This window comes from Pseudopipra pipra, chromosome 1, assembly GCF_036250125.1.
Source record: "Pseudopipra pipra isolate bDixPip1 chromosome 1, bDixPip1.hap1, whole genome shotgun sequence".
Classification (NCBI taxonomy): domain Eukaryota; kingdom Metazoa; phylum Chordata; class Aves; order Passeriformes; family Pipridae; genus Pseudopipra; species Pseudopipra pipra.
The window spans coordinates 20,028,339-20,055,549 of record NC_087549.1 but is presented as its reverse complement, the minus strand read 5'-3'; the positions used below and the strand labels follow the sequence as shown (position 1 = coordinate 20,055,549).

Genomic DNA, 27,211 nt, shown 5'->3' with positions numbered 1-27,211 from the left:
CTGAAAAAACCTCCTATCATTCACTTCGAAATTATATTGCTGAATGGAATACTGGATCTGGGACATAAAAATTTATTACATTTATCAAGAAAAAATTTGATAATATGAGAGTTAAAAATTGTAAGTAGTAGATGATTTAGTGATGTGATCCACATATTAAAATAGTTAGTACCTAGATGTCAGAAAAAGTGTGACTTGCCAGAAGGTACTTAGTCATCCAGTGAATCCTTTAACAGCACCAGCTGGCAAGAAATTGAAATTTTCATTTTCCCCTGAACACTGTCATGTCTTATCATCTGAGGTGCATTATTTACTCACAGACTGTCACTCTTTTCTATTTAAGATGATGTCTGTGAGCTGTTCAACTACAAGGAACAAAAATATTCATAATGTCTTGCTAATGACAAGATACTATTAATGTTATTCTGACTTCCCAGCTTCTTCATATTACCTGATGAAAGTCATATTTACAAAATCTGCAAATGCAAAGTAGCAATTCACATTTCCATAATTGTTCAGATATTCAATTACTATTAATCTGTCCAGTTTAGAAAAACTGGTAGGATTGTATGGAAAGCTAAAATACATAAACAGTCAGACTTAAGAAACGCAAACAATAAATCAGATGGTGCAAGTATTTGATCATTGAGAACACATCAGGACTCTTAAATTCAATGGTAACAATGGTATGCAGATAAGGTTTTTATGTATGTACATATTTACCAAATCAAGACCTAACTGGAGAGAAAAGATTGACTTGAACAGCACTTCTGAGTCTGCTAAATTTAAAGTAGGATTCATAACTACATCTTGGGAAAGTTCTGCTAATGCTGAGGTGACAACAGAAGTGTGCAATAACTTTAAGGGTAGCAGCTCATACTGTATGCCTAGGTGAATATACATTTTGCCCTTAAAAAGTTAAATGCTTAGAGTAAAAATGACCAGTTGTATTTCAGAATTGGAACTTACTGAAATAGCTCTGCTAGTCCTCTGTGACTACTGAGTACAGCCGGTGATCCAGAAGTGATTGACATTTTTGTAGTTTAATTTCTCTTGTATGCTTGAGTTTTATTATTTTGAAGGAATGTGGCCTAAATATCAAAATTTTCAGCATCTGGCAGCAATTATAATGAAGTTTAAGGTTCTAATCATCCCTGTTACATGTACTGATTCATGTATTTTTTCCTGACACTACTTCATTTCAATATTTGTTTTCCAGATAAAGGCTTATATTCATATAATTCAGGTAAATTTTAAGCATGCCAGAAATGCTTATTGCTTCCATATGCGTGCAAATTATAATTTGATATTTTGTTGGTGTGCTTTTGCTACCTTTTGTGCACATGCTAAATTGCTTAAAAGTTCCTTGGCTTTTCTTGTCTGCTTTTCAGTAATAGGTCTTTTGTTGGCTTTCTTTCTCTATTCTTAACATCTCAGTATTGATACTGGAGCAGTATTGTAACACCATACTTGCTTTGCTTGCCTTTATTTTAGGTACAGCTATGGTAGGAAAACTGTAGTGAGCTTTGTTAACTATACTAGGAATTTTGCTAGTTTGCTTAAGCTATATTTAAAGGAACACTGTTATATTACAGCTGCTTGAGAACTAGTGTAAGTATTTTTAGAATGCAGACATGAGGTAAGTTAAGAACTGTCAAAATCAGTCTTTACACTGATACAAATTTCTACACTTTCATAGTGTTTTAAATTCCCCATTACAAATCCAGCTGAGAAGTTTGCCTTAATTAAATATAATTAATAATGTGCAGTTTTCACAAACTTAAATTTTGTAGTGCGTTTCATGTGGGACTTTTTGCAGATCCTGAAGTTTTAATTATTAGAATCTCTTTGAGAATTGGTTCAAGTAATTATCTTTTAGTTACGTTAAAAAAATGAAACACATTGTTATGAAAATAAGATTCATAATATGGTGGAAAGAAACAAAACCCCCACAGAGTAATGCTTTCTTGAGAACAGTACTAATAAAATCTGGTTTCCATTACATCTAACGTCAATCTCCCGTATTTCTTCCATTCCATTCTCTCCTGAAATTATCCCACATTCTTCTCATTTTTTACAGTATCTTCACATGGGAAGAGACCAAGTTTGCTGTGGCATCTGTGTACTTGTGCACATGTGGATTAGAAACAAATTTTAGCTTGATAATGTTTCTTTTTAATTAAGGAGTTCTGATTTGTATCTCTCTCTTCTATCCAGTAACCATTTTCAAAGATCTGTAGGAACTTAATAGAATTTGGTATTTAAACTCCTCTGTCAATGTAGATGAAATTGATAAAAAAGTCCAAAACCCGCTATTATGTGCAGGAGGATAAAGTGACATATTCACGTGGAGGCAGCAGGACTGCATTAGAAATTAGCTCACACTAAGAACCCTCGGGCACAGGCTGGATGAATATCAGAGAGCAAATTCTTAAGACAGTTGTGAGACTGATTTTGGGGTTGCTTATATGTCAGCTTTGTACACAGAACAATTACAGGCAATGCTAAGGGCCTTTAAGTGGTTGTGAAGGCCTTCTGTGAGCTTCAGGGAAGGAACTATAAGCATGCTTCACTACCCTTTGTTCTCCCAAGGAGTTTACACAACCTTGGAAAAAAGCTTCCTGCATTGTAAGGGACCGGATCTCCAGCTTGGGAGCTCAGTCTGCTGTCTTCTTCCTTTTAGTTTTATTTTTTTTTCCTCCACAAGGAAAAATAGAGAATTCCTGAGGCATAAATAACTGGCACTTCCTTCTCTATTTAAGCTGACTCACCTTAATTTTATTTCTCATTCTATCCTCTGTCCTAGTCCATTCTATATTGGTTGGTCCTATGGTTTTAGTAGAGTTTTGAACCTTATGCACTGGTCTTCTCTTGAGGCCTGTAACAGAAATATCAATGGGCAATATATGAAGTATAGAAGGTATTATATCTTGCATTATTACCTCTGTATATTAATAATAGAGTGAAGCAAAACTCTGTGCCAACTTTAGTTGTCATGTAGAAGGCAGAGGGTATTTTGAAACCCTTCACAGATTTTGGTTGCTTTGCAAGAAAATATTTGTTTGAATATTGTTTCATTTATCTGGGAGAGTTCCAGTTATTTAGAATGTTATGGATATAAATGTGATTCTGAGGAAATAGAATAGAATATTTCCTTTGGCAGGGGCCTACAATGATCATCTAGTTCAACTGCCTGACCACTCCAGTGCTGACCATATGTTAAAACATGCAATTAAATGCATTGTTTAAATTTCTATTAGCTTTCATGGCCACCAACACTGCAGCCCATGAAAAGTTAACACAAAAAAAAAATATTTAATTCATAAAATTGAAAGAAACACCTCATGGTTTTCTTTATATTATTGCTAGCCATGAAGATGAAAAATGGAAATGTTTTTATACTAAGAAACTACTGTATTATAAATCCTTTTTCTGCCTAGTAGAAAGTAAAAATGTAAATGGTAAAATAGTAAAAACTTAAACAGAAAGTACTTGCTAAATGGAAACTGAAAATAATGGTCCTAATGGGTTTTAGGTGGTGGGGTTTTTCCCCAGGTCTGCCATGGAAGCTCCAGTGAAAGTGCTGTAAGCTTCCAGTCCTACTGTGTTCATGTTCTTGCAGAGTTGTGCTGATGGGGATGGTGACATGAGCAGCATCGTAGGGAAGGAGTAGGTAGGTGTGGATGGGCAGGAGGATCCTGAGCGTTGTCAAGGTCAGATGAGTTGGTTTTCCATTGCCCCTGGAAAAATTTTATTGATAGTTGAACGTTATTAAACCGAAACCTCCTAAAGTGAATAAGAATATATCTTTTGATTTCACTGGGCCTGGGGTTATGCTGAATTAAGGCATTTTTATGAGGGTTACATTAGCTAATCATACAGCATGGGGTCTATTTTGCCTTCAGTCTGTAACTGTAATAACTGTTAATCCTGGTGGAAGGAGTTCAGAAGTCCGTATTTACCATCTGTTACCGCCCAGCTATCAGACAAAAGGGTAATAATACCTCCAATACAGTTTCATTAATAAGCTAAATACCAGTAGAATGGCAGTGAGACTTAATTAATGCCATTTCTCATGTTTAAAATCCATCAAAGAAAAAGTTAATTATATGCAAACCATGGGCACCCATGCATTTATTTGATGCATCCAGTGTCCTGAGTGTTACATGCTTAAGCTTTTTACTGAACTTTGAATTTATGTTAGAATGGATTTGAATACCCTATTTTATAATATATATGTCAAACAGTTTAAGACATACACTAAAATGCTAAATAAGAATTTCATTCTCTATATTAATTTGGATTAATTTGTGAGATGCTTCATTGTCACATTTCCCAGAAAAAATATGAATTGCTCTTTCTCATTTTTATGATCAGTGATTCAAATTACTTTGATAATAAAGTAGTATTTTGAAAAGACATGGCTAAGGTGGGACTGATGCCTAGATCTTCAAATTTACATTGTCAATATGTTAGAAAGAAAATTACCTTCTAAAATTAATATACAGCAGATGAAATTACTTTTGCAAAAATTGTAAGAAATATTAAACTAAGCTGCCAGCAATTATATTGACATTTCAAATACTGCGTTCAATAAAAGATTCTGACCTCTGCCCATTCTAGTTTGTTCCATTTCTGAAGTTAATGGAAGATGTTTTAAATAAATATAATTTGATTCCTTTGCAGAACTTATATATTCCAGTCAGTAGTTCTTGACATTACATATTTAATTGACATGCTTTCCTTCCTGTGTCCTTCCTGAAAACATTGATTTCCAATGATAAAACCAAGTAATTAGTTCTGCTTTGAATTTTTTCTGACTTCTTTACTATCATTTAAATTTACATTTGTAAATAAATGGGAAATATTCCTTAAACATGATTATCATTTTTCAGTCGGTTTATCTGCTAGTAGTTAGAGTTGGGTAAAGTAGCTTGGGGAGATAGAAGAGATGGTGCGAACGAGCTTCATATGTCGTCTTACAGATGAAGTTTTCATATTTAAGCAATGTCAGCTATTACTAGAGACTCTCCTCTTTGCAGTAAAAAATGCAATTTGGGAAAGTGCTGAAATTTGATTCTTCCCTTGTTTTTATTCTTCCTCTACTCCAATCCTTTGGCACATCTCAGTCCTGGGCTGTTCACTTTCCCCATGCCCCAGCTCTTCCTAAAGCTTGGATGGGAATAAAGATAGAAGTCTGTACTTAAAAAGAGAAAAGGATCTCTAGATCCTGGATGATTATTTAGAGCTGAGTATTAGGAGATTCTGGAGCAGATGGATCTCACTTGGGGAGACAGAGAGAGAGAGAGAGAGAGAGAGAGAGAAAGAGAAAGCAAGCCCTGTTTCTTATGCCTGTGATCTGTTGAAGCTTCTTAATCTCTCTTTTCTGCCAGATGTATCCTGTGACTACAACAACATAATTTTAGCTACACAGCTGGGAAGTCTATAGCCCACTGTGACAACAGCTTGCTATTTTCATCCTCAAAGATGCAAATTTTTCCTTCAGAATACAGAATATTCTAAAAATATGTTTAAGCAGATGTGCTTAGCTGTAAATATAAACATAAATAAAAAGCAACCTCAGTTGTAATTAATTACATTCATTCATAAGAATGAATTAGATGATGAGTAAATGATATCCATTGAAATCACAGTTGATTCAGCCTTTTTACATCTTTCACGATACAAACCTTTCCAAGCATCCACGTGATGAGCATCAGCAAACTGTTCAGTTTCCCTCAGCTTCAGGTTCCACAGTCTTCTCTCTGACAGAGCCTGAGTGTTGTTATTGGCATCTCTGCACAGCAGCCACAGAGCTGCCAGAGCAGGGTCAGGGTTTCCCGAGGACAAAATCACATTGCTTAGCACTCACTTTGGGGGCTTCTGCCCCCCAAAGGCAGAAGCCTTTCAGACCCCAGCCAAATCCCAGCCAGCTGGTATGGCTCTTTTGCTTAGTGTTTGGTCACAAATATTGTCCTTTAATGACCTGGTTTTGAATCAGTGGCAAAGGAAAATGGAGACTAATCCTGCTTGCTCACTGGCATGTATATCAGCACACAAGTAGAAGGCTTTGCTGAAAATGGCAGCAGGAACAGCATCACAGGTGGAATGGATGCTTTCTTTGGGAAGAAAGAAGGATTTTTATTGGGCCTCTGTAATACTATAATTAAGAAAATAATCAGAGGAGGTCAAAATCTTTTCCTTCACTCCTGCCCTCATCTTCTGGGTTTTCTTGAGGGCTAATGGTCATCATTTTCTTGTTAATTTTTTACAGAAAGACTTCCTGTTATTTCTTAACTCAAAGACACCTGACCCCACCCATTGTAGCATGGCTATTTCTAAAATTTTTTAATAAATCGATCTAATAATTCTACCATATGAGAATTGCATGACTTTCCCTGTACTTATTTTAATTTCCTATTTGTGAGGAAAGCACCAACCTTTACTACAATTGAATAACCACAATTAACATTTCTTTACTGAAATTGCATAGTGTACTGGCAGACAAGATTGTTCTCTAAGAATTAGCACATATCACACTTATACCATTTTTTAGTTGAATAGTTTTTAAACGGAGAAATTTTCCCCCAAAGAAATAGTCTGCAATCTAGTTTATAAATTCATACACCCACATCTTAATTGCTGAAATCACTTCCTATTTCTCTTAAGGGACACAGAGGAACTAGAAAACATACAAACAAATACAGCAGGAACAATCAGAAATATGGAATGGTTTGCATATTCAAAGGAACAAAACAATGTTATTTCAGCTCAAAAAAAAAAAAGAGATGACTATAGGAAAATACAGAATGCTGATTCAAGTTTTCAGAATACAAAGGCTTAGAGGGCATTGTCTGAAATAATCTAATAGAAATAAAATATAGAAAAGTTGATTTTGCACAATGCATAATTGAACTGCAGAATTTATTGACATAGCATATTACAGAGGCCAAGAAAATACTATGACTCAAAAAGAAATGATATGAATTTGTGGAGAATGAGTAGATTACTTACTTATGGTAAAAAGCTTAGGAGAAGTCTCAGTTGCCAGGATCCCTGCCTGCTAAAAGCTAGAAGGGTGCAACACAGAACTCTTTTTTCATACAGTTCTTGTAAGCACATTCTTTCCGCTGAAGAAGGACCTTCCACTATCCCCTGGTGGGTAGACAAATGTTAGACAGTCTTACAAACAACAGCAGTTCTCCTAATTCAAATGATTTCTAACATTTCCTTAAATTGAAACCTTTTTATTTTTGTCAAAAATGCTCTTAGTGCTTGCTCTTCCAGTTTTTTATTGGGAAAAGGAGACTACAGATCCTTCTGTGCCAGTTACCCAGACAGAGCATTAGTACTGCTTTTTCCTGGGCTTCTTCAGGTTTATTCCCAGTTTTTACTTGTATTTGTGTGTGTGTGTGTTTCAGAATAAATTGTGCTGTGCCAGGAATAAGAAAAATCTTGCATACGATTGAAATTGTGATGATAATTAAAGTTTCTACCTTCTAGTCTAACCTTCGAGTTACCTATTTTTAGATGGCCAGAAAATTAGAATAGACGCACCATCTTGGTGAAGAACAGGGGTTTTTCACGTTTAAAAAAAGCAAATGAATAATTAGAATTAGAATAATTAGAATTAGAATAATTAGAATTAGAATTCACATGCCAGTGCTTAATTCTAATCTCAGCAATCAAATGCTGTTTAAAAGATGCCGCAGAAGACTGAAGTAAAATTAAGGTAAACACAAACTGATGTATATACTCATCCTGCATTTTGGCTCTAATTGTGGTTGTGCAACCTACTTTCTCCAACTAAGCTCTAGTTCTTTTGGCAGGTGTACTCTTACAGAGCATTTAATAGTTTGCTTGTTTTTAATGACGCACTATATGTGTGAAGCTGCCTGTTCTCCTGATAATCCTTGCTAAGACCTCAAAGAAAATCCTACATCTATTTAATATTATTGCTTTTATTAATTTTTCTGTTATTCAAAGACTCTAGGGAGTGATGGTGCCATTATATGAAAACTTGAAAGATGAACAGTGTGAATCCAGTGTCTGTATGGAATCAATACATATAGATATGAAGTACATGAAAATATTTCCTAAAAACAGTGTTGTGGAGATGTATTTCAGCATTTCATTTTATATTGCGTTAAAGATTTAGCTGAAAATAGTTGGTACAAACTAAAACATTTGCAATAATGTAACATGAATAATTAACCTTATATGCTGATATTAATGATTCATTGTCTAGGGTGAAATCTGTACATATTTATGTGTTATTGTCTAAGGATAGTTTTAACTTACAGGAAGACAAATATACATTTCTTTTTTTTTCCCCCAGGATCCAAAAGAATCAGCGACAGTGAAGTCTCTGATTATGACTGTGATGATGGAATTGGTGTTGTTTCAGGTATTACTGTCTAAATTTACCTGTCTATGTTCAGTAGAAATATAACTTATTTATAATTTATTATGAATTTTATGTTTTTCTAGTGAATAATAAGTGGGACCTAAATGTATATTTTTTCAAGAGACTAAAATAAGTATTATGGGTAATATATATTAACCTCAAAAATTACTAATAGAGGGGGAAAAATCAGTGTGAATTTCCTTGTTGCTTTTATAAAATGAAAAAATAGCATAAAAGTACTGTTTTTATTAAATGCCTAGAAATGGTCATTTGGTTAATAGGCACTAAGGCTTTCAGATTGCCTGTCCTCCCCAAAATAAGGGCTCCCATATTGCTGTTGATGAGTTAAATTAGAAATGTGTCAACTTAACTTTGGAGCGTAATAATAATGGTAGGGAAAAAGGGGGATTGATGGATATATTTCTAGAGTGCCTACTGTGGCATCATTTTAAAGCTGTTATCTTTTTCTTGTCCTGGAAAAAGGTACTGAGTTTTGCCAGGTGCTTGAACATTAGAGACATTCTTTTGAAACATCTAGATTTAAAATTTTATGATTTGATAAACTCATATTTTGACAACTTGTAAAATTATGGTCTGTACAGGTCAGTGAATAAGTCTACTTCCCTTACCTGAGTTTCTGATGTACCTTTAGGATCTTTTAGCTTTTGAATTTTTACTGACAATTCTACACCTTAGTTGCATTTTAATTCAGCCTGTCTGTGTGGTAGGAAAGTTTGATGATCTTTTTGGTTTTGAAATATTAATTTATTGCCTTTCTTTTTTTGTGCTGCTGTCTCTGTGTTTACAAGTCTTTTGGTTTATCCTTGTCTTATCGTCCACTCTCCTTATCATCCCTCTCTCATTTAAGGTTCCTCTACTCATTTGCAGACTCATCACAATCTTAGTTTAAATATTTGCCTTCTTTGCATGAAGCCATTTGTCTCTCTTTGTTTTCTTTCTTTCTTATTTACCCCAGTTCTTTCATTTTGTATTTTCAGGTCTTATTTAACATGACACTTCACTTTGTTCTTTTTCTGTCTGCCATATAAATACTGTATTACACAAAGTATGTTTGCTAAGATCTGTTGAGTACTCTCAGTGATCCTTTCTGTAAAATTAATGCATATTCCAAGTATTGCACCTGTGAATTAACTCTAGAAATCTTGAAGAAGAACAGGAATTCTGTTTTGGCTCCTCTTTAATTTACTTTTATTCATAATATCAGTCTCTTGTTTCTGTCAACAGGAAAGGCTTTTAAGAAACCAATGATAAATAGATTGAAAAACTTCTGTGTCTTTTTTTCTGGCTAATGTGTATTCTACACCAGCAACTGTCACAAAGGGTTTTGTGATATTCATAGAATCATAGAATCATAGAATATTACGTATTTAAAAAGAAATTTTTAGAAGAATTTAAAATAACTCTCTTCAAATATAATGTACATTCATCATAGGATCAGAAAGACTAGAACAGATCTATTATATTTCATCTTTGCTGGATTTAATCAGCACAGGATAGCAGAAGGAGCAGCATTAACAGTTCTGTGTTTGTCTTTAGATTGCTTAGGCATAGCCCTCAAACCCTTTAAAGCATTAGTTTTGGTGTCCTGAATAATAAACTTTGGCCCTCAAAGTTGTCTGTCACCAGCAGCTCTGTCTGGGTGTACATCAGCATTTCCACATGCCCTTTAGGATGCTCTTACGTGCTTACTGATAAAAGCAATACAATATTTTTATATTGATTTTTGAAAAATTCCAGAGCACTTTACAAAACATTATTTATGTTACAACACTAAATACAGTTCAGAAAAAAACAGGGTGGATTTTTGAGTGTTTTTTTTTTCTTTCTAGTGTCCAAAATTGAACATTGGGCATGATAGTTAACAAGTTCAATGAATATGGACTATAATTTCTAAATAGTTTTCTTCCCAGATACTTCATAGTTTTATGTTGAACCTACTGTAACCTACTGAGTACAAGAAACCCACTGAGTCTGACTTTATGAACAGAGACACGTATTGTCAAGATCATTTAATCATAAAATTCTCATCATTCTTGTAAGGCTAAAATATTGAGATATTAATGTTTAAAATTCTGTTCTACACCAATATCTCATCAGCATTACAGTGTATTATGAAATGCTATTAATCTGAGATGTTTCAACAGATGAATTATGGGAGAATGTAAGGCAGTGAATTCTGTATTAACTGCATTGCAAGTCTCTGTAGAGAAGAGCTTTACCAAGTAAAAGAATGCAGTCCACAGCCTTGAGACAAAATACATTTATAGTGATAAGTTTTTGTCATAATGCAAAAGATAGCAGTATGTTTCAGGAGCAAATAAGAATACAAATAAGATATTTATTCAGAGGATAGTTAGAACCAAGTAAATTAGAAAAAAACCAGTAACAATCAGTAAAGAAATTATTATTTCTGTGTTTGAAGAAGAATGAAAAGCAATTATCCATTTTTGCTTCACTTCTCAAAACACCTGAGGAGTCCTTTTTTTCAAAAGAATTCTTTCACTGTCAAGTTGTAGCCCTCCCTGCAGAGGAAACAAAAATCCTTTTCTTACTTGCTAATAGTGTGAGTTGAATTTTTATACTTGAATCTTGTTGATAATTGCTTCTCAAAGCAGATACAGAACACACAAACACTTTGGTTATAGCTTGGGATCAACTGCCTATAGAAAGACAGCGTTAGCACATGGAGTGTGTGACTTCTATCCTTACTAAAATATGGATTTCATTGTAGATCACTAGCTAGCCTTAAATGAGAGCCTGCAGTGACCCAAAAGCCCAGTAACTACAGACATAAACACCCACAACCTTCTTCTTTTATTATATGTTAATACCCAATGTCCTGCTCTAAAATCTGTTCTTTCCAGGTTCTCCCTTGAGTTAAAAACAATAGCCTATGTGTCTCAAAAATCCCCCCCAAATTGGAAGGGAAATTCAAGCCATGTTAAAATGGCTGACCCTCTAGGTCAATAGATCTTTAATCATTTTCCTTACTTTTAAATAAATTATGTATACGTTACTTTTATGCTTAGAGTTCTTAACACATTTTTATAATTCAGACCTGTAGTTTTAATTTTATCTGTTTTAAGAGAGAATATTAATATATTTGACTCAAAGATTTTATCTACACAGTATGGATTTACTATGCAAATATTATGATATGAAGGGTACATGTTCAAGCTTCTCCTTGCATTTTGAGTTTCATTTCTTAATGTATACTTTTTATTTTTATGTTTGTTCTCTTACTATTTGAATTTTTAACTTAGCATTTTTACTATTAAAAAAAATCTTTAGCATCATTTCCTCAGTTGTCATCTTCCTCTTCAAACATCTAAATTCTCTCAATGTTTTTTTTAAAACTAGTTGAAACTAGTTTTAAATTATTTTTAAATATAAGCTATATCACTCTACTATGAAAGTAAAAATGTAATTTAATCAAAGTTTTATTTTCAGATTATTAGTAACTATCAGTAGCATTCTAAGTGAAGTTAAGCAAGCACGAGCTCAGCATGTTAGTTTTTATTCTGTCACAGTCCTAATGCCTACAGAGCGACAAAGGCACATAATAGGCAACAGAAATGTGCAATGAAGCTGCATTCCTATCAGAGATGCTCTTGATGGATACTTCTCACAGAAGGGCAAGCCTAGCTGGGATGAATTACAGTTGTGGTGATGAGCACTTCTAAGAAGGAAACGCTACATGAAAAGACTGGTAAATTCTAATCAACAGTGTGAGGAGGGCTAATTTGACTTGCGGGACACATGAAAATATACATAGATGAGTACTTAACTAAGAAAAAACATCTGTATAGTAACTGGTAGTTTGGTTCCTTTTCCCCCCAGACTTTGCAAGTCTTACTGGGTATAGGGACAGGACAGAAAACACAGTAAGCTCTGGTTTATTACTGTGTGGGAATGCTCTTCCATACATCTTAATGATCAAAAGAATTGTCTCAAGAGTGATGGGCCTATAAATATCATCAGTGCTGTAGAGCTAAAAATACCTCTAAGGAACCGAGTTACTACAGAGGAAGTAACCAGTTGTTCCTACTGTAATATTGTTCCTTTAACTACACATTCATTTTTCCCACATTTGTAGAATAATATTATGATGCAAAAAAATTCCCCAAAGCCATGAATAATGTATCTTCAACTTATAGACTATTCAGATATTAATAATTCAATTTATTTTATCAGTTACTGTCAGCACTTGTTTTAGAGGACATCCAAATTCTTCATTTAGATGTTCAAATCACCATAGAAGCTGAGTACGTTTGTATAAAAGAACTGAACTCTCTCCAAAGTGCCCATGTGTGAAATCTTGCTATGTTAAGCATTTCTGGTAATATGATTATATAATTGCTTTTAATTAGTGCTTGTTCTAAGCCCAACCGCAGTGGGTGTTAAAATGTTAAATATCTGATATAGAGAAAGCTTGATGCCTCAATCAAGTACAGATGCTAAAGTGCAGAAAACACTACTTAGCATCAGTGTCAGAAACAAGTCAATTGTGTTGCCTGTGACAAACAAAAATTCTAATATTGTCTTTCTAGAACAATTTTCATACAGGGAGTTTCTTTCAAGTCAACAAAGCAGCAAGGCATCTAAATTAAAATCATTATTACACTTCAGTTAATTTTTTAGGGTTATTTTAGGGCTGTTGATATGAACTTCATACTTGGAAGTTTGTAATTTTCTTCAATTTTGTGCCTGAAAACTGTAGAATTTGGTGAGAATTCATTAATATCAGTATTTACGGAACATGTACCCTTCGTAGCATAATATTTGCATAGTAAAGCCATGCTGTGTGGGCAAATAATTTAAGTCAAATATATTAATAGTCTCCCCTAAACCCAATAAAATTAAAACTTCAGGTCCGAATAAGGTGTATGTAGTGTGCCTTGTAATATCCCTTTTTTCATGTGAATTGGTTTTTAATGAAAACTTCCCATGAAAAGAAAAAGATGGTGGCATTGAGGATATCTTTGTCATGTGCCCATCTTTAGGTGTCCGCAGCTCAAGTTGTTTATCGCTGATTATCTCTGTACTGATTATCAGGTTCTGTGTGCTCTCTGTGTTGATTTAAGAGGCTTGCCGTAGTTATAAAGCCTTTGATTCTATGGTAATGACTCAATATTTATAGCTGCAAGCAGATTCCAATGTTTATCCTGTTTTTACTACTGCTATAAATAATTATCTGCTTTGCTCAATAGCAACTCGTTGGTCAAGCTGCATTTATGACCTGTTTTCTGTCTATAATTTCCTTCCACAAGAATATATTTTTACCTACTTTCACTAACCTTGTTTCCAGGACACATGGAATAGTTTTGAAATTGAAGTTAAATCACACCTACAGTACAGGCAGTCAAATCAGCTGCATTAACTCTAGAAAACCAAAAGATGACTTTGGAATTATCTCATGTTAGTAGGTTGCCCTACTGAAACTGCTACTCTTGAATGTGTGACCTGTTGCCTAAAAAGAAGTTTATAAATATAGAAATTTTTGTTTTGAGTAAATGAGTCATGAATTTCAAAGTTTATTTTCAGGCAACAAAGCATAGAAAATAATCTGTTTCTTTGAACACAGCTAAACAGGTCTAGTTTTGTTGGTGCAAAATTACTGGGAATACTGATAGTTTCTGCCTTTTGATATGTCATAAGGAAGCAGGACCAGTGACAGTTACCAGAAAGAAATGCCTATCTGTTTCCAGTTTAATGTAAACCCCAGTTTTGGTCAAGCTTAGACTTAGCAGTTAATTACATAATCATAAACTTTTTTTGCAACAATACTGTGCAAGTGGTCAACTACAATAACAAGTTAGAGCTGGAGGAGGCTTTTTTCCTCAAAGGAATTAATTTGTTTCTATATACAGATTTGTTTCTTTATATAGATTTAATAAATACAATAATTTTGATTTACTAGTTCTCACTTCTAGGAATTTTTCAGACAAAGGAGGTTTTTGTGTTTTGTTAACTGATTACCTTGCCTTTCATTATGTTTATTCAGGTAGAATACCTTATGCTATTATCATTCCTCTTGTACTTCAATGTCTGTACATGCCAAATTTATATAAATTGTTGATTTGTTTCTAAAGGATTTTCTTATTTCTTCAGATTACTGCTCTTCATTGTTTTCAATCTCCAAATGCAACAAATTCTCCCTTTGTATCCAGAATACAAAAAACCATCTCTGCTTTTTTTTATATCAATAGATATGTGTTATTAGGATAATAAGACAATATTTCTGTCTGTGTACTTGTACTGTAAATCATGTTTTTTATTTCAGTATATAGAAGTTCTTAATAACTTGCTACTCGCTTATGTGTGTGGTGGATTGACCTGACTAGACTCCAGGTGCTCACCAAAGCCACTCCATCACTCCCCTTCTGAATCAAGAGTGTAACAGACTTGTGGGTTGAGATAAGGACAGGGAGAGATCCGTCACCAGTTACTGTCATGGGCAAAACAGACAACTTCAGGAAATTAATCTAGTTTATTACCAATCAAATCAGGGTAGGATAATGAGAAAATACCACCTCCCCCCTTAAATTTTAAAACACTTTCCTCCCACCCCTCCCTTCTCTCTGGGCTCAACTTTACTCCTGATTCTCTACCTCTTCCCCCTGCAACACAGGAGGATGAGGAATGGGGGCTGCAGTCAGTCAATTCACACATCCTCCTCAGGGGGAGGACCCCTCACTCAATTCCTCTGCTCCAGTGGGGTGTTCCTATCATGGGAGACAGTTCTCAATGAAATTCTGACGTGAATCCTTCCCATGGGCTGCAGTTCTTCGTGAATTGCTCCAGTGTGGGTCCCTCACATGGGATGCAGTCCTTCAGGAATGAACTGCTCCAGCATGGGTCACAAGTCCTGCCAGCAAACCTGCTCCAATGTGGGCTTCTCTTTCCACATCTTCACATGTCCTGCCAGGAGCCTGCTGCAGTGTGGGCTCTCCAGTACTGTTACTTTAGCTATTTTTCTTTTGGTTAAAGAATTATGGGATTGCAGAGTCTCTTGATTTCCAGACTGATTTGCAAAAACTTAATTTATTTGTCTTCTCTGCTTTACTGGTGAGTGAATAATAGCCTGTTTCAAACAGAGATAAAATTTCCCTGTCCCTCCTTTGGTGATTTCACCCAGAACTATGTTGCGCTGTCCCTTATATGTTTTGTCAGTGCATATACTAAGTGAACTTCATACAGATAAAAGTCTGTAGTTCATTACTGACTCTCAACTGAGGCTACACATAACATCATTTGATTGCTGTGTAGTGAGGAGAGACTATCTGATCCTCAACATCATTATCTTAATGTAATGTAATGGTGATGTCCCCTTTTTTCCCCCTATTTACACACATACCAGATACACACAAAGCAGTTTACACCTTAACATTGGAGGAAAAAGTTATTTATGAATTACAGTGGTTCATATACATCCTTGGTCCTAAGGCCATGCAATAAATATGAATACTTAGTTGAAAGTATTGAACATTGGACTGAATTAATGAGGTTTGCTTTGGACCTTACTGAACATTTACCAGGAAGAAAAATAACAAGTTATGGAGTAGAAGACCAAATACTATTGTAGTCTCAGAAGATTCTCATGGTAAAAGAATAACAGTGTTATGAGCCAGCATTTTTCCAGTGTCAGGTGGATCTCTCTAAATATTCTTTACTTGGTTACTGTCTTTAGAATAAAAGAAGACAGTTATATCAGTTGTCATAGCCACCAAGAACTCTCTGAAGACTTCTTTCTGCAAAACATTGTAATCAGGTTAAGAATTGCAAACCTTCACTTCCTCATCATCATGTTTTAATTTGATCTTCAAAAAATTTGTGGAAACTTATTTGAAATTGCTGTATATCTGGCATCTTTTTTCCAGAGACTGTGGCACCCTGGGACACTGAATTGAACTTTTTTGAATTAAATGCAATCACTTCAGTAAATCCAGCTTTTAAAAGAATTCTTCTTAAAAGCCTGTGTAAAATGTCCATCTGGTAGCCTTTGGAAGACTTCTGCTGAGACCATTTATGCCTTCTGTTATCCTAATTCAAGATTAGGTCCAGGATGCTTGTATATTTGTGAAGGAAATATTGTGTTTTAATTCAGAATCATGAGTGAAATCTGATATCATCGAGTTCTTGTTACTTTAGTCATTTCAGATATACAAATCTTTCTTAAACCCAAACTCTTTTTTTAACTCCATAGTAGTTTCCTACCACGAATTTTTAAACTGAACTTTGGGTTAATTTTTAATTGTGGACATTTTTGTCTGAGATACATTACACACAATAGTTGCAATATAATTTGAATTAAAAAAGTAATAATTCTGTTATTCAAAGAAAAAAATGTTTTATTAGTTTCATTATTAATGCATCATATCAACCACAAATAAATTTAAATTTGGGTATTTTTATTATTATAAATCCCTAGTTTGGTGCATATGTAATTAATTTCTATATTCTTAAAGTATAACTACAGGAACTGTATCAGTACTACAATAAATTGTAACGACAGGAGTCAACTTTAGGTATGTATGTTTTATTATAGAACACAAGAAGACATGATAACATTCTTGATCAAATTCCATCTTTTATTGTGTTTCTCACCACTACAGTTACAGTAGGAAATTAAAAAGTGCAACTTCAGATTCACTGAATATTTGCATTTCTTTTTAGATTATCGACATAATGGGAGAGATCTTCAAAGTTCAACATTATCAGTGCCAGAACAAGTTATGTCATCTAATCATTGTTCTCGATCAGGGTCCCCTCACCGTGGAGATAGTATAGGACGGACTAGATCGTGGTCTCCCAGTGTCCCTCCCCCACAAAGGTAAACTGTTGTTTAACTATGCAGTTATATACATTTTAGTGGTATTGATCCTGTACCAATACTGGAAAGAATCTCCAGACTGTCAAAATGGCAAGGAACTGGTTAGGTCTTAAAAAATTATATAAAGCCAATAATGTTTGTTCTTATGTTATACTGATGTGCCTAATTTATACCTGATTTTATCTTGTTTATAGTCTTTATTATTATTTTATTTTTATCATATGATTATATAATTCTATATTTTTATACAAAAATATATATGATTATACAATTACTTATGCCTATTTTTGCCTAATTTTTCATCAAAAATCTGTGCAGTTCAATCTAAGGAAAGCAAAATATTCTCCATATTTTCATTTTCTAGAGCTATTTAGAAGGTGCCATATTTTATAGTATGTGATGGTTTGACATTCCCTTAACATTCATTTGACAATGGATGTTTTCAACCCTTTCAACCCTTCCCAGAGTCAAGGTTCTGGGAGAGCTGCACTTCCTGCCTGCAGTAGCTTGCTTTCTACTAGTTTTTTTCATAGTTTTATCAAGCATCAAGAATAAGCTGACACACATACAATTTTATATTGAAAAATGTCAACTCCTGGTCTTAGAAGGTCTCTAATAACTGTTTATCTTGTGAAACAAAGATCAGGAAATTTCTTCCAAAAGCTGTCCCTTTTGGGTAATGACCTCTACTTGACTGAATATACTGTTTAAGCAAGAATTAAGAAAACTCCTGCAAAATAAACTTTCTTAAGAGGAAGCAGAAGGATAGATGCAAACGGGAATGAAGCCTGTTTTCCAACACTTTTGTTGCTATGTATGGATACATTTCCAAATGGTTTAATTCAGTTGGAATGAAAGGAGAAGTTATTTCTTTTGCCCATAATGTTCACAATTTCCCTTTAATAGTTCAGATTTGGTATCCAATATTTCCTGCCAGGTAAACATGTCTGTCCCTTTCTGCTGCAGCCATTCTGATTCTCTTGTGCTCTACTTTCCCTTCTGTTATCTTTGTTCTTTTTGTTAACTTTAAATTCTCTTGACTTCCTACTTTTTAATTTCATTTTTACCTCCCATTTCCTCTAACAAATGTAGACTATATGATATCCTTTTGCATTAGTGAGGTATTAGGGTCCCAAAGAATCCCATATCATCTCATACAGCTAACAGGGAGAAACTGTGTGTTTCTACTTGAAATCTACACCCATATAAAACCCCACAGTCTGACTTGAAATGAGACATAAACAGTAGATACAAAGGGACCCATCCTGATTTTTACTATACTGATTTCAGCCTAAGTAATTGCCTATGCTAAATCTTCAGGGTTTATTTGTCTTGGATAAAAATGGAAATGTGAGCAAAATCTCTTTGTATGTGTATGTTTGTGTTTTCATGTGTGCATGCATACTGTATGCATTTTGGGCCAAACTTTTACCCATAGTAATTAACACTTGTTTAACGCTATTGAAAGCACTTTTCATTTTTTTGTAGTTTTGTATTTCTCTAAGGGTTCAAAATGTTTCTTGCTTTTGAATTTCCTAAAGCTAAATATTTAAATATAGTTTTAAATTTATTGCAGCTGTTTCCTACAATGTCAGAATCAAATGCATTATTTATGTAATATTTCCCTGCCAACACACCAAATCTTTTCTTTGAGGACTTGTTGAGCTCAAAGAATTGGGATACCAGAACTTGAGCATTTGTAGAAAAGAAGCATAATCCATGGGTTGCAGGAATGTCTTTTTAAAATCTATGGAAAATGCAGGGGTACTCAGGAAAGCTATGAGCATTATCAATCACATATGCACCCTCTTTAACTGAGTTTGTTATACACATGCTGCTATACAGATGTCCTAATTGCAGTAAGCGTGCTGCACACCCGGAGATTTCTCATTTAGTGACTGACACCTCTGCAGGCAGGAGCTCTTGGGCCATAGAAGTTATATCTTAGAAGCCACTTTTCAGTCCTCAGTCCTACTGAATTTTTTTAATAAACTCCACCGAAGGCCCATTGCATAGTAGCTGACAAGAAATTGATACTGGTCTTGTGGTGTTTTCAGCTAACACATTTAATGGACTCATTCTTTCTGTAGATCAGAATGGAGTTTAGACTGTGGGAGGCATGGAACAACATTGAGTTAAGCTTTTTCTAAACCTATGCATTTGAAAAAGCAAGATGAAGGTGACTATAGAAAGTAGTTATACTGAAATGGTGTGATAAATCCAGGGTGTTTATTATTCTCTACCATCATCACCTGCAATTACAACTTTTCACCTGCATACTTGTTATCGAGTTGCTCCGTAGGTGTTCTGTCAACTGCAAGAAAGTTCCAATGGAGTTTCACATGTTATGAAAGAAACTTTTCTTATAAAACAAGGTTCATTAGAGGAAGTATGTCACTTTCTGTTAAATGGTAAATCTGGCTGACAAAGATATCCTCAGCAGAGTGAAACAGGATTGAAATAGTATTAACACTTCGAAATAGAAGAAATACAGTACTGTAAGATGTTAAAAATCAGCATGAAGTCAGAATCTGATAATACAGAAATTTCAAGAAAAAAATTTATTTAGAGAAATAAGCTCATAACATAATCTTATGGAAAGTGATTTTAGCAGAGAGGATGGTATTGAGTTTTCAGGACTAAGTCTTATAGTCAGAGTTTTGGCAGGAGTTTTGATTTACTGGCCAGAGAGCCCAGATCTTTGGGAAGTTTTACAAAGAAATGATAGCTTGGGAAAACGTAATTATTAAGTGAAAAGAAGACATAAGTAAGATAAAATAGTTTTTTTGAAACCTGAATCAAAAGAGAGACCCTGGGGAAAAGGGTCGGACAGAAACTAGAGTACAGAAAGGAGGAATGAGAACAAGTTGTTGGGAAAATAAAAGAGTTAACAAAAGACACCAGAAGAACCTTGTCAATGTCCATTTTAAAGTACAAATACACATGAAAGTATTCAATGGCAGGTAAAGGCTATACTGGATTTTCTATCTTTTCAGTATAAATGGGAGGGTTAAAAGACATACAGAAAAGTTCTTGAAAGAAAGAGTTTTAGACCAGAAGGTAGAAGAATTGTACTCTTAATATGGAAAATATAAAGTTAATTAGCCAGAGTAAACTTTATATTTGGTTTCATGAATGCCAGAGTGGAGAAATGCTTTATAACAAATGAGGTGGAGCCGAAGGCAAAAGTTTATGGGTACTGCAACATCTTCATAGCACTTATATGCAGAAATAAACAACAGCATGGGAGCAGCAGAGAAGGATACATATACAACACTAATCAGGAATTGGTAAATGGCAAAGGATAAGGATGATGGTACCAAAAGGGCAGACAAAGTGACAAGAAAGGACACAGGATCTGAGTGATAAAAATCAACAGCAACAAAAACCAAATCAGAGGCTCACATTAGTGCAGATAGCAGTAAAAGACAGGAGAGAGAAGAATTTATTGGTCTAAAACTTGAATTTGTGTGGAGGGAAGCATGCAATCTGTCATTTTCAAATCTATACAAAACAATTATGTTTTATTTATCTAATAATTATTACAGTTAACTTGTCTTCTATCTTCCTATTCTTGTGGATTTTTTTTACAGAGCAGAAAAAGTGAAGTTAGTGTGTGTCAGTAGGTATCAATAGTTGAACTGAGTAAAGCAATCGATGAGCAAAGCTTTGGTCTCAAATAGTACAAAACTGCAAAGGTTATTGGTGCTATTTAACAAAGCCTGCACTATGGGCACCACTTACTCTAATTAAAACAGTTCTGTCTCTTTCAGATTCTCTATGAGACTATAAAATAAATTTTTCCAGGGCAAAACAAGCAGCTATTTTTAATTCAGATGACAATGATTTCAGCAGGTTGCACTCCACTGTAACAGCCAGAAGTCCCCATTGTAACTTACTACATTTTACATCTTTATGGTATAGCCATAATCAAGAGCTCATGAAAAATTTTTTACAGTGCATGTTTCAGCTAGAAGAAAATTCTCCTTGAAGGTACTAGTCTGGAAAGACTTAATGAAATTTTGTCTGAAATTAACCTTTCTAATGTAAAAAAAAAGTTTCCTTCTCATTTCCAAAACAAACCAATATTGAAACAAAGGAAGAAAACTCTATCCCTATCATGGTCTTGGCACCTTTTTCTAAATGAGCAATTTTTTTTGAGTTCTAACATTATTTCAGAGTAAATTTTTGCAAAAGCTATGTCAGCTAGCAGATCTCATTACAAACATGTTTGCTAATACTTGTCTGTACAATCCAGTGAGGGTATACAGTGCGGGCACACTCAAAACTCAGACTCTGATCTCTTTTATCCTTAGTCGGAATGTGGATCAGGGACCCCGAGGGACTCGATCTACGGCTGCGCATTACAACACCCTGAACCGCATGGACAGACACCGAGTCATAGATGACCACTACTCCCCAGACAGAGAGAGGTAAATATCAGCCTGGAATTAGGAACATCTGAGTTACTCCAGCATGGTAGCTTGATGAAGGAAATAGCAAATTTACTTACCTAATCCCAGAGATTAGCATTTCCCTATTCATTTATCCACTGGTTACATGACATACATTAAAAGATACAAAGTGCACATAAAGCTGACAACACTGTCAAGTGTGTCTATCTTTGCCAGGAGGGAATTTGAAAAAAATATATGAGAAAATGTACAGTCTAAAAGACAAATAGTTAATTGTCCTTTTTTATAAAAATATTTTTACGTATTAACAAATTCTTTATGCTGAATATCTTTTTAAGAGATCGAGCAGTAGACTTGATTTTTGCTGCTGAATAAAGAGGTATAAACCCAGATAATTTTAGCTCCATATTAATGTAATGCTCCTATTGGATACAGTGCAGTTCACAGGTGTAACAAAAGTGTATTCTAGTACTGTGTTCTGTGTTTGGCTTTGCTCAAACTTCTGAGCAACTTTATTAAAAAAAAAAAAAAAGCTTAGGGCAACATGTATGAAGTCAGGGGCTTTGTGTTTAGAGGCACCTCTGACTGTGACTAACGTTACTAATGTTTTGCCTGATGGAACTTTCCAAAGAGTGAGCAGAGCTTTCTCAAGCTCTATGAATTTTAATGCTGTAAAAAAAACCATTTCACCAATAACTGAATAATGTATTTAATGTTGCTGAATTAATTGTGGCAATGACTTTGTGACATTAAAAAAATTATTGATCTTTTCCACCTCATTGTCTTCAGGTCAGAAAATCAAAACAGAAAGCATTTATTACCTTTAATTTTTAAAATCTTCCAGCTTCTTATGCACCAAGTTGAAAACCTGCATTTTATAATGAGAGAAATGATTGCCAGACATTGTCTTATTTCACAGCTGCATATAGCAAGGAATAATGTAGATATATTTTGTAATCTCGAGTGATATATGACTAATATTTGGAGTTAATACTTTTTACAGATTCACATTAGAGGTTATTCCTCAAGTGACATCAAAGCACATAGTTGGGGTACCCAACTGTAATACAAAGAATTTCAGTGCCTTTTAGTGAGCTATATTGAACAGAAAAGGTTAATATTTCTTAAAAGAAAAGTGATGTGGTGGTCAATGATTATATGGAATGCAAGACAATATTCTTCAGAAGATTATAATATTTTTCTTATTTCAGAAGAAAATAAAATTAATTATTTCTATTTTGATAAGTTTAAAAAAAGAGTACCAAAAGGAATTAAAATAAATAAATCTATTTCAGTGATTTTTAATTTAATTTGTCCAAAAAAAAGTCAAATGAGAAAAAAATAAATATATTGAAAAACGGTCAAGTATTTACAATCCAGGATACTGACTGTATTCCTTACAAGTATGGTAGATCATAAATGAACCTCTTTTTTACAATATATTATTTAATATTTCTATTTAACTTATGGAAAGTACAACCTATTTAGTTGAGTCATGAGACTGTCTGATTTTCACACAGAAGGCAATAAATAACTTGAAGATTCTGAGCTGTTTCCTTAAAAGAAAATTACAGAATGCATTTGGGATATAATATTATGTTGATTTTTAGAGCACTCATCCTTGAAATAGTATCTAAACTTGTCCTCAGAGCCTGCATATGTCTTATGGAATGCTGCTGGGTTTGTTCACTGTGCCAGTTCCTTTCCTGCCTCACAGATGAATGCATAGCAGTGAAAGTTTGCTTGAAGTACAGCACCACAATATTTCCCCATCATTTCAATCAAATCATCCCTATTGGACTGACCTGATTTAGAGAAAAAGAATTCGTTTTTCTAGAATATGTTAGAAAAACAGTGTCAGGAATTTGCTGGTGATGAGATTATTGAATTTTCACATGACCATTCTAGATTAATAGGTATTTGCTTGTTAGGTGTGCTCTGAATCTCTGAACACGTTTATATGTTGTCTGTGTTTTCCAAAACACACAGAGAAGTTCTCCTCTTCATACCTGGTGAGTTGTTGCCTGTGTAATCCAATTGCTGACTAGTTATAACTCTGTTGCAACATACAGTCTCTGAAATGTATTGGTTTTAGGCGATGCTGAAGAGAACAGGAAGACTGCTCCCAAACTTTTATCATGCTTTATATTCATTAGTTTGACACTGGTTTTAGGAATGGAAAAATTATTGGACTTCAAATTTTTTTAGAGAATATTTGTGATACTGACTCTGTTACATAATAAAAACCCAGTGGTGTCCAGAAAGTAGCTCTTTAATGGTGCTGATCCTGAAAACTCCTGGGACTGCAGGCAGTTTGGAGAATTGGAAAAACTGAACTTTTGTATAGGTTTATAATCTCTCTACATGTCATCCACATTTGACTCTGAAAACAAATCACATTTTGCTTTCCCACAGCTCTGATGGTTTTCCTCTTTCCATGGTCCATTTGGCCCCTGAAGCTGTTTGCAAAAAGGGGATTTTGAAAAAGTCCTTTCTTATAGATATGTTCAGTTGCTTACTTAAAGTATGACTGAGAATATGAGTAAGAAAATTCTTCTCTTCCTTTTCTACATAATTCAACATAGAGTTCTCTAAGGTATATGGCACTAAGGAATTCGTTGAAACCACATACAAAATGCTTAATGACCTCAAGAATAATAAATGTCAATATTCCTTCAAAACTGAATGCATAGTTAGAACAGAAAATAAAATAAAAATAACAGAAATTAAAAGCTGTGAAAGACACAATTTTTAAAATTTATGTGGAGACAATTTCAGTTTCAGACACAAATATTAAATATGTCAAATGCGGCTATTATATCATATACTTATTTTTGTTGGCAAGGTAATTTTACAATTCAAATTTGTATCTGTTGCTGTATCAACAAAAATGTCAGAATTGTACTGTGTATACTGCTAACTCAAAGTGAGAAATCATGTTCCTTTGTTCCCTGGATATTTAGTATAGACCTTCTAGTTAATTTTTGTCAAAATGTAAGGTTTTTGCAGGTACCCACACTCCTATGAGATAGCCTAAATTTTTAATGTAAAGAAATATGAATGCTTATTACCTAATACAGACCCTAATTCCTTAAGATCTTTTATCTGTAGTGGGATAACCTTGCAAACTTCAGTTTGACATTTTAATAAATTCTCAAAAGCTGATTTTATGTCACTTGAGAAAGTGAAACTAATCAAACTATAGAGGAAATTTTGGAAGCAGCCAGATTTAACCCGAGTTTAATATTTAAACTAGTTAGAGGAAAAGCCTAGTTAGAGGAAAAATGTGAGAATCTTAACATAGTTCCAAAAAAATAAAAAAAAAGAAGCGACATCAGTCAAAACTATATCTGTGTATTTCTTTCTGAAAGTTCTATCAGCAGTTAAAACAAACATCAAGACTGTAAGGAAATTGTACTTGCTTTAACAAGCTTAGATACTATTTAGCAACATGAGTGCTGAAGAATGGTTATCTCCTACAGAAGGATGTGCAGTGGGAAGGTGGCAAGAGAAGTGCAGCGTTTCAAATGTAGCTACATCTGTAAGGACTCATGATTCAGAACCTTTGTGCCAAATTAAACAAAAACAACAACAACAACAACAACAAGTCATAGACACATTCCTCAGAATGAAATGCACAAACAAAATTACCCTGTTAAATATAATGCAGTTCTGATAAAAGACTTCAGTGTTACTGCAGTTCTGATAAAAGACTTTAGTTGCTCCCTTTGGAGCAAGGGCTTAAAATATAGTATGGGGAGCACTGTGATAATGTGATTCTGACTTATTGAAAGTCATCTTGACTAAATATGTGTCAGCTTACAAATTCTCTGCTGATAATTGCTGTTGTTTCACAGCTTAAGTCTTCAAACTGCCAGTTGCAATCCATTGGAATTTTTCTAGGATTTTATCTATCCAAAAGATTAGCAGGAAATTCTATACAATTGATGTAACAAAAAGCATCCATACCATTGTTGATGGAAAAATTGTTCATGTCTATAAGTAAGGAAAACTTGGGGTTTTTTTCTATTAAAACCCCAAACTATTAAATAAAAATATTCTGTTAATCTTTTTGATGAAATGTACTGGGGGAAATTACATAGCCAGTGCTTTATTCTTGAATGGCATTTATTGTTTTCTAAAGGTTAAGAGCTTGACTTCACATTTTATTTACGTACTTTTTAGGTGTGATTTGCCAGGTGTTTATAAAGCAACATGGGAAGTATTGTACCACAGGGCACATTAACTCCTACTTTATTCAGATGAGAATATAAACTTTTAGGAGAATGTCACTGGACTCACTTCTTTGGAAAGAGTAACTAGTTGTAATAGTTGCTTTCCAGTCTTGAAATGAGGAAGCTGCTAGTAGGAGATATAGTACACCTTTTACCTGAAGCCACATCATTTTATTAGTTCTAGGCTCCTCTTCCCTTGAGCAATTCTGTGCTCAACCTGCCAGCTAATTTGATCCCAGGCACAGTTTTTTACTTCATTCTCACAGCACTTTCCCTAAATTACATATGTCACCCCTCTCCCTTTTCCCTTCTACCACTTTCAGTGGCTTTTTTCCCCCTAAATTTCCAGTTAATCCAAAGAACTACCTGCAGTCTGATTAAGCTAATTCCCATTTTATTACATTGCTAGTTTTTCAGAAAATTGTACCTTGAGAAGTTTGGGAGTGTTTGATTAAAGGCAAATTCATACCAGTAAAAAATTATATTAATTTTTTTAACAATTTCAGCAGTTTTATACTTGTCATTCATTTAATTTGTTATTTCAGTTGAAAAAGTGTAAAAGAGTCTTACTAAAAATAGAGGATAATACTGTTGCCAATGATATAACATATTACTTTAATTACAATAAGATAATACACCGGGAAAAGCTGACTATTGGAATAAACAGTTATAAGATGAGAGAAACTTCTTGTGTCAACTCAGTTTCATTCATGCAGGCTCTAACAGTGGAACAGAAAGTTGTTTTTTTTAATTCAGAATTATTTATGGATATTCCAATAAACACAAGACTGTCAGGAAGTAATAGTACTCCAGTACTTTATCCTTTCCACAGAAACACTTGGGAGTCAAGTAGTTCCCCACTCTAGCAGGGAAGCTGGAATGTCAATCAAATGGTCGCAGAGAGTGAAAATTGAAAGGGATAGATTATCTTTTAAATGCCTCATCTTTACTATTGAATAAAATATCCAAAGTAGTAGAGAACAGGTTAAACTTCCCTTGTATACTAAGAACAGAAAGGTATTTATTCCGTCAGGCTCAAGTGGGGCACCCTGTGTGTGTGTGTGTATGTGTGTGTGTGTGTGTGTGTGTTTTCAAGTGTGTTCCTCAGGACTGTTCTGATATGTCAAGTCTGTTCCTCAATGCTAAGTAATTCCAATTAGGCAATCTAATCTGTTAGTGTATCTCTGATTTCTGTTTTCTTACCCTCATGGTTCATTGAATTCTAATGAATCTGTAAAGAAATGGACAAATAGGTGAGCAATATCAGAAAAATTTAATTAATTTTCTGTTTACTTTAAAA

At 34.2% G+C, this 27,211-nt stretch overlaps 1 protein-coding gene across 22 annotated transcripts in view; it reads left to right on the top strand.

Moving 5' to 3' along the window:
- Nucleotides 1–27,211, top strand: part of RIMS2 (regulating synaptic membrane exocytosis 2) — a 451,223-nt gene that overhangs the window by 268,243 nt on the left and 155,769 nt on the right. For 20 of the 22 annotated variants that reach the window (XM_064646998.1, XM_064647058.1, XM_064647024.1 and 17 more), the window contains 3 exons: nt 8,339–8,407; nt 17,105–17,261; nt 21,578–21,694. In XM_064646998.1, coding sequence (XP_064503068.1) covers nt 8,339–8,407; nt 17,105–17,261; nt 21,578–21,694 — 343 coding nt within the window. Of the gene's footprint in view, nt 1–1,219; nt 1,247–8,338; nt 8,408–17,104; nt 17,262–21,577; nt 21,695–27,211 lie in introns of all 22 variants that reach the window. The other 2 variants (XM_064646980.1, XM_064646989.1) reach the window with 1 other exon arrangement.